At 38.5% G+C, this 11,327-nt stretch overlaps 2 protein-coding genes across 4 annotated transcripts in view; one reads left to right on the top strand and one right to left on the bottom strand.

Annotated features, from left to right (window-relative positions):
• Window positions 1–2,953: 2,953 nt before the first annotated feature.
• LOC143142470 (uncharacterized) overlaps window positions 2,954–11,327 on the bottom strand; it is an 8,884-nt gene continuing 510 nt past the window's right edge. The window contains exons 1-7 of one of the 2 annotated variants that reach the window (XM_076303373.1): window positions 6,760–6,844; window positions 6,087–6,356; window positions 5,730–5,975; window positions 5,003–5,272; window positions 4,655–4,900; window positions 4,210–4,359; window positions 2,954–3,878 (exon numbers count right to left, since the gene is read on the bottom strand). In XM_076303373.1, coding sequence (XP_076159488.1) covers window positions 3,634–3,878; window positions 4,210–4,359; window positions 4,655–4,900; window positions 5,003–5,272; window positions 5,730–5,975; window positions 6,087–6,356; window positions 6,760–6,823 — 1,491 coding nt within the window. In that variant the 5' untranslated portion in view covers window positions 6,824–6,844 and the 3' untranslated portion in view covers window positions 2,954–3,633. Of the gene's footprint in view, window positions 3,879–4,209; window positions 4,360–4,654; window positions 4,901–5,002; window positions 5,273–5,729; window positions 5,976–6,086; window positions 6,357–6,759; window positions 6,845–11,327 lie in introns of those variants that run through there. The other variant, XM_076303374.1, reaches the window with a different exon arrangement.
• The window catches only part of LOC143142471 (mannose-1-phosphate guanylyltransferase regulatory subunit alpha-B), a 26,621-nt gene continuing 24,331 nt past the window's right edge, over window positions 9,038–11,327 (top strand). For both annotated transcript variants that reach the window (XM_076303377.1, XM_076303375.1), the window contains exons 1-6: window positions 9,038–9,360; window positions 9,687–9,784; window positions 10,020–10,123; window positions 10,382–10,574; window positions 10,912–10,971; window positions 11,111–11,241. In XM_076303377.1, the coding sequence (XP_076159492.1) occupies window positions 9,321–9,360; window positions 9,687–9,784; window positions 10,020–10,123; window positions 10,382–10,574; window positions 10,912–10,971; window positions 11,111–11,241 (626 nt within the window). In that variant the 5' untranslated portion in view covers window positions 9,038–9,320. The remainder of the gene's footprint in view (window positions 9,361–9,686; window positions 9,785–10,019; window positions 10,124–10,381; window positions 10,575–10,911; window positions 10,972–11,110; window positions 11,242–11,327) is intronic.

The following is an 11,327-nucleotide window of genomic DNA, read 5'->3' as shown; positions in this document are numbered from 1 at the left end:
CCTCCGAATGCATGCCAAGTTTTGTGTACTTTCGTTCATGCGGGGCCTTACAATAAAATAATTTATGTGTTCATTTAGTGACGTATACCAACAAGGATTCCCGGGACACTGAAAGACCGGGGTACACAAAACTTGGTGGGCATGTACCCCCACATGGATAGCATGGAAACGTCATTTTTCGTTTTGATCTGTAGCCCCCCCCGCTGGACTGGACCCCCCGAAAGGAGGGTAGGGCAGACACAGTTCTCTGTGAATATCTTGAGAACTGTAGGGCCTAGGATGACCATTTTTTTCCAGTTTGCCTCCAGGGGTCATGTTAACCCATTTCATGTGCACACATGTGCACAAACAGATACACACACACACACACATACATTCACAGTAATCATACGTATGACACATACTCACACAGTAGATATATGTACGCTTGCATGCAAAGGGACATACGCAGGCACACACACAAGCACGCACACACACCCACACACACACACACACTCACACACCCACACACCCACACACATAACATAAACATAACACAAACAATCAAGAATTTCTCAGAATTATGAACAGGCAAGATGGAGGTGGGGTTGTATAAAATTAATTTTACATGTGAAATCTATGAACTAATCATGTTTTGGTACTTGTTGTCTAGCAGATACCAAGAATTGAGTGTGGATAATGCAATTTAGTGAGACAGTTAGAATCATATAGGCCTTTCAGCGTGATATCTTTTTGTGGAAAAAATGTGCTGGACTGGGCGGCGGTCATATTTTGTACCGCTCTGCGGTACATCTAGTTTTATTTCACATTAAACATTAGGCCTAGGCCTACAACTAGGCTCCATCCATCCATCTTAATATATTATATACATACATATATATATATATATATATATATATATATGTATATACACACACACACACACATACATACATAGCCTAAACACGCACGTTAATCATTATGATGCTCTGGACCTTTGCTTGCGGAAATTTTCCGTAACTGGACCTTGCTGAAGATTAATTGAATACCCCTGGCCTAGTGGATGGATTTCAACTTGGTTGCTAAAAGTTGCACCTTGGGCAATTTAGGGTACTCAACATTTCTGGGTTCAAGCAAATGCAACTAGACTATATGTTAATTGTGGAAGTGAAACTATAGGCCTACCTTAGTCCACCTACATTTCCATCTATTCAATTACCAGCCATTTGCCAGTTCCTGGGGCTTATATGAGAACATTATAAGTACAGTATACACTAGGGTGTGATTTTGTGTTTTGAGTCATTCTATGAAACGGGTGCAATTTGTGTCATTGCCACTGCGTTTTTCTAAAGCTAAAGCTAATAATTCAAAGGTTCTTGTTAACATGATGTACAAGATTACTACTAATACTATTATACTACTGAATACTATTCATAAAGAGTATCACACTATTTTTAACCATTTGCACAAGTGTTTCACATTTGCATCTATCACCAAGTAAATATTATTCTTATCAAACCTTTGATATTTTCAGAATTAAATATATTTTCCTGATGACATTAGAAGTATTTATTCAGAATAAAATCATGTTTTTTTTTGGTAAATATTTTTTGATTTTTTTTTTGCATCCCTTGGTTTGACTTAAAACCCTGTCACATTAACTTGTTTTGTCTGTAAATAGCATATTTATTTTAAATGAAATCACAAAGACAATTTAATAGACATTATTTTACATTGTTTATTTGTTGTTTTTTCATTACTATGAGGGGGTCAACCTTAATCCAACCACCCCGTCACACAAATTAGACAGGAATAACTGTTTTTCATTACAGTTTCACATAACACTATCATTGCTAAGCAAATGATATTTCTAATTGAATGCATGTATGTTATGTCAATAACTTTATTACGTTATTGGATAACTAGAGCCATTTTATCATGAAATGTACCACCCGTCACATACCACCCTGTCACATTTATTATATTTCAATCCATTATATTTCATAATGATTTTTTCAATATTTTTAAAGTAAATGAATGCCTGAGGTGGGCAAGTATGATTTTATGGAGGGTGACCATGTCTTTAATGCTGTGGATAAATTGAAAAAAGAAGCTTACTTTTGATTAAACTTTTGAAAATGTTGATAAGGTACCCGTTTCATAGAATGACAGTTTTAATGTCAAGCCTAAATTCTATTTTAGTTACAGTACTCTTATAATGTTAATACACTGCACATGTCTGTGCACAGATATATTGCCACTATTGCTTATACTGCATATCCATATTTATTCTGCTCTTATAATGTTACTGTTACTGTACATAGCCTTACTGTAAACCATACCTCTTGTTTAACTGTATACTACTGTCTACACTGCACTATATGTCATATACTGTCTACACTGCACAACCTGTCTACACTGTACACATTGCCCTTTTCTGCTTTTTTGCAGTTCTGGTGAGACGCTAACTGCATTTCGTTGTCTCTGTACTTGTACTCTGCACAATGACAATCAAGTTGAATCTAATCTAATCTAATCTTTGCCGACTCACTTTAATTTCTTCAGATCATAAGCTTCATGTGGGACTTGACTTCATGTAACCATCAATTTACAACAGAGAGATTAATTATATCACTAAATACCACCAGAGGTCATATATGAGCCAGAGGTCAGATATGATTTCTAAGCTGATGATCACTCAGCATCTTCTTTGATAATGTCCAGAAGTAGACAGCTGATGATGGCCTAGGGCCAAAATGCATATACATTTATTGAAGACATGGTCCAATAAAAATTTGTCAAGAGCTAATGCTTTAGAGTGCATTTTTCTACCTTGTTTTCAGTTTGTTTTGAACTGGCACACGAATTTTGGAATTCAGCGCGCCTGTTCCAATGTCCAGAAGTCAACAGCAGATCCACGTTGACCTAAAACTGTGCCCACAGTTGGCTTGAAAGTGGTAAGGTGTAAAACAACATTTTTACCAGTTTATATACTTTGCTGTCAGATTCTGACACAAAGTTTGCATCCACTCTTCTTTATCTGTGTTAGTATTTTATTTGAACTTGCTGAAAACAAATGCAGTCAAAGGCTAACACATCATGCACCAACAAAGACACAGGATAGACAAGGAACTGAACCTTCTGATCACGCAAACATGGTCAGTAATGTTAACTTCAGTTTGGTTTCTTTTAAAGCTGGTTGATAACTCAACATGTACTTCATATATAACATATTTCACCTGATGATTTGTAGGTGAGGTAATATAAACTAAACTGTACAGGGTATTTAACCATATACATCATTATTCCTCTTTAAGAGGTGATCTGGATTTGTCCAGTAGGTGCATGTCTCATGTGAAACACAGAAGCTGTCTGTTTGGCATGACCACTTTTGCTGAAATGGTCAAGTTTTCTCAGTTCCCCACACTGAAGACAAAACGTGTCTTTGATTGAGATCATTCTTGAGAAGAATGAGGATTTCAATCAGGAGAAGAATATTTTTTGATGAAAGATGAAACGATTAAGTGTATGGAATTGTGTGAAATGTTTTTACATTATTCTCACAACTTATTATCAGCATAGACACATAATATACCACACCATAATGTCATAAATGCAACAAAAACAGCTAATGCAATCTGAGCTAGCATAGTCCTAGGACTTTGGGATGAGGTTCAGCTTCCGACGTGGCTGTGGGACCGGCGTTCCCGATGTTCCCGGTGTTCCTGGGGCCTTTTCCGCTGGGACTGGTTGGGGCTCAGCACTGGGCTGGCAAGCAGCTGGGACGGGCTCCATCTCTGGGGTCCGGATGTTGCAGTAGTCCTCAGGAGCAGCTTGCTTCAGTTGCTGAGGATCTGTGCTGGTGTCCTTGAGGTAACAAAGCCTCAGTTCCTCATTGTCTGGTGGGATTAATAAAAGAGTGACTATAGGCAAGCAAAGATTGACAGCAAGTGTGTGTGTGTGTGTGAATGTGCATGCATGTGCATGCATTGTATAGTGTGAGTGTGAGAAAGATGTGAGAAAGTTATTTTTCCCTTGATTTTCCCTTCTTCCTGAGAGATTTGTTTAGGTATGTCACGTGTTATAAAATAGTGATGTGGAACCTTTCTTATGCACTATCGGCCTGATGCATTCAGAGAGCTTGATAACAAAGCAGTGCCAAAATACTTCATCCCTCCTTGAGGGACATTTCCTGTGTGATTGCACAATCAGAAAAGTGAAATGGCTCACCATGTTTCCTCTTTTGATGGCCACAGTTCTTGCAGCTTACAATCACGAGTGACAGAGTCAAAACCAGTAACAGAAATCCAACACCAGCCAGGATTACCAGCATCACCTGTTTCTTAATGCAGATCAGCTTGTCATCTGAAAGACCTGAGCCTAGGAGAGAGAGAAAGGGAAAGAATGGGCACAAACATTGTTATTGTTGTTGTTGATGTTTTTTGTTGGGGGGGGGGGGTTGTTTGTTGTTATGTTGTTTTGCATGCATAACTATTTTCATTTTTAGTTTGAATTTGAGTTTGAGAGTGAGAGAGAGATAGATAGATAGAGAGAGAGAGAGAGAGAGAGATCAGTGGATGCTCAATATTTAAAGCTGGGATATATTATGTAAATATTAATGTAAATATAGCATTGATCTAAAACTCATAAACATGCATAAGAAAGAGTTATTTACCAGATACTCCACATGATATGGTGACTTCTTTACTGTCCTGCTTGTCGAGACTATTGCTCAGTCTACATCTGTAGTGATCCTTTTCTCCATGCTGCTTGGGTTGAAAAGGGTTACTCTTCTCTCGTAGGTCCTTGTTGTTGTGGAGCCAGGTGAGAGTGAAACTTGTGATGCTCTCATGCTCACAGCGGAGGGTCGCCACACCTGCTGAGGAACATTTCACGGCCAACTTTGGAACCGGAGCCCTGGCTAAAACACACAGGCTTCCACATTACTTCAGTCTCTTACGATAGGTATAAGACTGCATTTTTAGATGTTTTCACCAAATGACATTTTGATTTGAATACTTACGGAGCACACAGAGTCTTTCTGTTTTTGTTGCAATTAATTTCCCATGGATGTCATGATGTTCAGCTTTGTATGTGCAAGACATTGAACTGTTTAGATTGGCAAGAGAAAGGGAGCCTTTGTCATCCACATTCACAGTAGATTGAACCTTTTCTTTGATCCTTTGATAAATGACCGTATCGTTGCATTTCCAGATGAGTTCATCTCCTTTTTGTTTAGCTGAATTCAATGTAATGGAATGGGAGTCTCCCTCCAATTTCTCTGTACATTTATCTGTGTGAAGAGAAGGTCAGCGACACAAAATAAATTTATCGTTTAGAGCCCCATGTATGAATTTGCCCCCCCCTCAAGAAAAAAAACAAGAAACAAGCAAAAAAATCAAAACAAAAACAAAACAAAACTTTTTTTTTACAAGAGAAAGGACTAACAAATCATCCTGGTTTAGAATGGCCTCCCTTTTTAATTCATTGATTTCTATCATATTAATCCACTTGCTAATATAACTGTGGTCTGCAGTCTGTAGTTTATTAATGACAAAAGTTGGCAATAAAGCCATTTGGATTTGAATTTGACAAAGAGAGAGTATGCTCTGTAGATTTTAAATTTGCAATTACCTTTTAGCGGTAACTTATGGATAACAGCAAGCTATATGACATTGAAATAATACAACACCACACATACACACACAACCACACACACACAGACACACACACACAAAATAATTATTTACCAGATACTCCACATGATATGGGGACTTCTTTACTGTCCTGCTTGTCGAGACTATTGCTCAGTCTACATCTGTAGTGATCCTTTTCTCCGTGCTGCTTGGGTTGAAAAGGGTTACTCTTCTCTCGTAGGTCCTTGTTGTTGTGGAGCCAGGTGAGAGTGAAACTTGTGATGCTTTCATGCTCACAGTGGAGGGTCGCCACACCTGCTGAAGAACATTTCACGGCCAACTTTGGAACCGGAGCCCTGGCTAAAACACACAGGCTTCCACATTACTTCGGTCTCTTACGATATGCTACACTGTATAAGACTTTGCTTTAACATTTGATTCACCAGATAACATTTTGGTTTGAATACTTACACAACACACAGAGTGTTTCTGTTTTTGTTACAATGAATTTCCCATGGATGTCTCGATGTTCAACTTTGTATGTGCAAGACATTGAACTGTTTAGATTGGTAAGAGAAAGGGATCCTTTGTCATCCACATTTAAAGTAGTTCGGACTGTTTCATTCATCCTTTGATAAATCACTGTATCGTTGCATTTCCAGATGAGTTCATCTCCTTTTTGTCTAGCTGAATTCAGTGTAATGGTATGGGAGTCTCCCTCCAATTTCTCTGTACATTTATCTGTGTGAAGAGAAAAGCAAAGAGAACAGTGACACAAAATAAATTCTTAGAATATAAACCCAGCCAAGGATGACTGTCTTCAAAACAAATAAAGAAACAAATAAATTAAAGCATAACATAATTGATTAATAACAATAATAATATAATAATATAATAATAATAGTAATAATAGTAATACATAATTGCATACACATGCATACGCAAATGGTTAAACTTGATTTTGGTGAATAGCACCAACAAGTCATGTTGGGTAATAACAAACTAATAACTTAAAGTACTGTATACAGTTCTTAAACACCCGTTTCACCACTTTAGTTAACTTATGAGAATATGAGGGACTCAAATTCTGGGGGTTACAATTCTCAAATATGGATCCAATCAATTAAAGTAGAATATTACCCACCTTTGAATGCATTTATAGCAAGGACAGAAAGACTCAGAAACACAGAAGCTGTTTGAAGGTACATCCTCTTTTGTGTCTTGCCACGAAAATGTCAAGTTTCAACTGACAGAAATAGATTTCTCTGTGTATGTCTCTGTGTTTCTCTCTCTCTCTCTTTCTCTCTCTCTCTCTCTCTCTCTGTGTGTGTGTGTGTGTATGTGTCAGCGTGTGTGACAATCAGGTGACTATTCCATTTATATGTTATGACTGATATTTCTCTTATATCTTAACAAGCAGGTGTAGAATGATCCTGTATTTCAATGCTCACAAATAATAAATAGTCTTAATTTAAAGTAAGTGAAGATATTTTGTGACACTGCCACATGAAGATTAAATGTGTGTATCTATGATTATGTATATTTTGCAGTTCCATGGGAGGAAAATATGTTTATCATCAAACAATCCTTGCGAGGTTTTTCATATGAACTGCGTATATTCTCAAGTTTTAAGGTAACTTTTAATTAAGATATTGTTGGATTTGTTACAATTTCAGTGCTTAACTTCAAGGCGGGAAAAATCTGGACAGAGTTTCCTCAAACTGAGCATTATTGAGCAATCACTGTTACGGTGCAGGGAGTGTTCAAAATGATTGTCTCTCAGTTGCTCAACTAAACTTCACCTTATTCATGCGGCAGCCATGTGTAAACCAAAATGAGACTATGGGGTACACTGACCCCATATATCATTAACACATTCTCGCCACCTACTGGCGAATGCATAGGACACAATAATGAAATGGTTTGCGTACCCCATAGCCTCGTTTTGGTTTACAATCGCCACCGTGTGAATAAGGCGAATACACCTAGAGTGTACTGTTGTTACTGACACCTAGTGATGCTTATTTGTAGTTGGCCTCTGGGCAGGTGGTGAGGTAGGATATCTGTTGAAGGATATCACAAATTGAAGTATTACTTTTCATTCATATTGTTTTGGGTAAAGTGACCAACATATTTATTTTAAAGGACTTACATATAGCATAGTATTTAATACTCTTTGAAATATATCCCATAAAGGAAGTTGGACGCTGAAGGTTGCCAGACCTCTATCCAGAATTCATTACCACAGTTCTGTACACACACTATAGGCCACTTATTTAAATTCTAAACAACATTTTTTCTGACTTTGAGATCCACAGCCACCTGATAAAACAACAAAATAAAGGTGAACAGGACCCAAATAAGTGTTTGCTCCTGAACACTTATCATTACATCACAAAACTGTTATGTAGGCCTATTGTTTATGTTAGCACTTAAAGTAATAAAAAAAACATGCCCATACTACAAACTGGTGCACTTGTGGTTGATGGTTTTTATTCAAAGCAGGCTAAAACAAGACTGAAAGCCAACCAATAGAAGAGAAAACCTGTATGTGTAGCTAAACAGGTATAGCAGGGCATAATTCAGACCAGAGGTTGCGAATTTGATTCCCCAGGAGTAGCCTGCAGGGTTCGCTACTAGGCTGTCCCTGCGCCTTCAAGTCCCCATAAGCAGAGGTGTAGTGGTAAAATAAGAGGTAGGCTTATATGCGGTATTGGATTAAAAAAAAAAAAGGCATTCAGAACATGTTGGTGATGATGGTGGAGGTTATTGTTCAATGTTTAGGTTATACCAGTGGTATTAAATGGTTCCTAGATTATTGTATATATTGTGAATATGGATAATACAGTGTGATTTTTGAATGTTAAAAGTAGCAATTGGTGAATAAACTCTTTGAGCGGTGGATAAACTCTAATAAGATGTGGATAAACTCTATTTCTGAAATTCAGAAGTGGATAAACTGTGTTTACTTGTGTTTAGCCTCCATTACAGCCCTCCCCATGAGAGGAAATTAAATATTGTCAGTGTTACAAAACTGAAAGATTATTAGTCATCATTCAACTGAAAGAAACCTATTGCTGATCATTCCATTATATCCCCCTACGGTCATATAAATATATAGGCCTACAGTAAATAGCCTAGCCTACTAACTATGATCCAAGTTGGCCAGTTAGTGGTTTTGGACAGTCTTTTAAAAAAATAAATAAATAGGGAATTGGAATAGGTCTAAAACATAACACATCTGAGACTGGTTTTGTCACTGCCCGACACAAAACACAAGTTTTCAGTAGCCACTGAATGAAACACAGATTTTGGTCAGGTCAGTAGATTGGTTGCTGAGGTACATGACGTCAGAGTGGGGCTGGGAAAAGGGGTGGGTCCAATGGGTTTCGCTGTGGCAACCTACTTCCGCATGTCTGGAAGCCTACTCTCTCGCATACATAAGAGACGTCTGTAATAAACACAGAATTGTTTACAAAGTAGGCAGATGAAAATAAAGGGTTAATCGGATAGAAAAATAAATAGGACTAGCTTAAATAGGTAGTTAGGCCTAGTAAGAAATGTATTTTTATTGGTTACATTAAGAACCAGACTTAACCTATTTATTATCTGCATGTTGATAATAGAATCCAACACATCCTTTCGAGAGAGCATAGCTGAGATATTCGCTTAATTTTGCAGTGCTGTCAGGGATTGAAGACGACAATGTTGAAAGCGGTTATTCTAATTGGTGGACCACAGAAAGGTGAGTTGACCAACTTTATGCATTCGTCTAATCACGGAATGAATGAAAATCGGGGTTGAGGTGACGTGGCACAGATGATGTCCGTGACAGGGACTTGTCACATGATGCTACGGCACCTGTCCCTTGCACTGCATGTATTGTCGCGTTGGCTACTCTGTATCTGCAAGATAACTTGAGCAATCGATATTGATAGGAAGTAGCCTAACGTTGGTTATAACGTAGGCCTACCCCTAAGATTTGCTGTCAAACTTGCAAGGCCGAGGCTTATTGTCATCCTTGAATACTGTAGGCTAACTCTTGATAAAGTCATGATGCTTTTCTTCAAGGGACACGGTTCCGCCCCCTTTCATTCGAGGTTCCCAAACCCCTCTTCCCGGTGGCCGGTGTCCCCATGTTACAACACCACATTGAGGCCTGTGCGAAGGTAGGATGGCGCTACACAGAAAATAACCAGGTTATAGGAATCTTATAGTAGCCTGTTTTAAGACAAAGTGTCATAGTAATCATATAGGAATAGGCCTGAACACTACAGTATATTGTAAGGGATTTTATAGGTATTACAGAACATCACAGTATTATACCCTAGAACTAGCCTACTACATAAATCCTTTTTCCTTTTTTTTGCATAATAATAAGCAATGCATGTCTGCTTTCTTCAGGTGCCCGGGATGAAGGAAATAATACTGCTTGGTTTTTATCAACCCAACGAGGAGCTCAATCGCTTTCTGATGACTGTACAACAGGAGTTAAAAATCTCAGTCAGGTTAGTTTGTTCTGCATTAATTAATGCCACTCACAGGGCTACAAAATAGACATTACATGTTTATATAAAACATCTCCATCTACATACTGTAGGCATGGTAACATGTCAACCATGTTGCCTTTTAGGCTAAGCCCTTGTGTTTATATGACACTTTCTTTAATGTACAGCACTATAAACAACTTCAGTATACTGTGCAAACATGGTTTCTAAAATGTCTTCTGTTCGTCACTGTGATGTCCGTCTCCCTGGACACCGTAGGTACCTTCAGGAGTTTGCCGCCCTGGGAACGGCTGGTGGCATCTATCACTTTCGGGACCAGATCCTGTCTGGTGGCCCCTCTGCCTTCTTCCTCATGAACGCAGACGTTTGCTCGGAGTTCCCCCTGCTGGAGATGCTGCGTTTCCACGGCAACCACGGGGATGCCCACTGCGGCGTTCTCCTGGGGACCACTGTGAGTTCAAAGCAGTATCAGATTCAGACCCTTTGCTCAGTGATATACATAAGCAAACATTTAGGCGAATACTTTTTTGGTGAGGTGATCAATCTGTTCAAGCAGTTCAACTTTGCCAATGTTTTTATTTGAATATTTAAACTTGTATGCTCTGAAGTGGATTTTGTGTTGTAGATGACAACAAAGTGGCAATTCTATTAATCCAAAATCAACCCACAGTGTAGCAAAGGCATACAGTATATGATATTTTATACAATTGCTCTATTTAATTCTGGCTAGAACTGGTTTAGAAGTCACCAAGTGTGACTGAATTAATACCTGTTTTAACTCTATCTAGGCCAATAGGACACAGTCACTGAATTATGGCTGCATCGTGGAGAACCAGGAGACCAATGAGGTGCCTAAACAGACATGTCTGATTTCAATTACAGTATATTACTTTACTACAGTGTAATAATCCATGCATTATTATGTATTGTTTTTTTTGCTTGCTTGTTATCCTGTAGCAAGTCCTAAAATATCTGTCCCATTTTCAGGTACTGCATTATGTAGAGAAGCCCAGCACTTTTGTGAGTGACATCATTAACTGTGGCATCTACCTGTTCACCCCGGAGATCTTCGCCCATATAGGGACGGTGTTCCAGCACAACCAGCAGGAGCGACTTCAGTGAGTCTGCCAGGGCACCGCGCCAATGCATAGCCTTGATTCCTTGATTCTGTCACACTTCTGTCACACTTGCACACACTTTTTCC

Source organism: Alosa pseudoharengus, unplaced genomic scaffold (assembly GCF_046254945.1).
Source record: "Alosa pseudoharengus isolate Yale_2024_CS ecotype anadromous, Long Island Sound unplaced genomic scaffold, YU_APseudo_1.1 YU_APseudo_1.1_scf_24, whole genome shotgun sequence".
Taxonomy (NCBI): domain Eukaryota; kingdom Metazoa; phylum Chordata; class Actinopteri; order Clupeiformes; family Clupeidae; genus Alosa; species Alosa pseudoharengus.
Note: the sequence above shows the minus strand (reverse complement) of the source record. Positions and strands in the feature narration are given on the sequence as shown.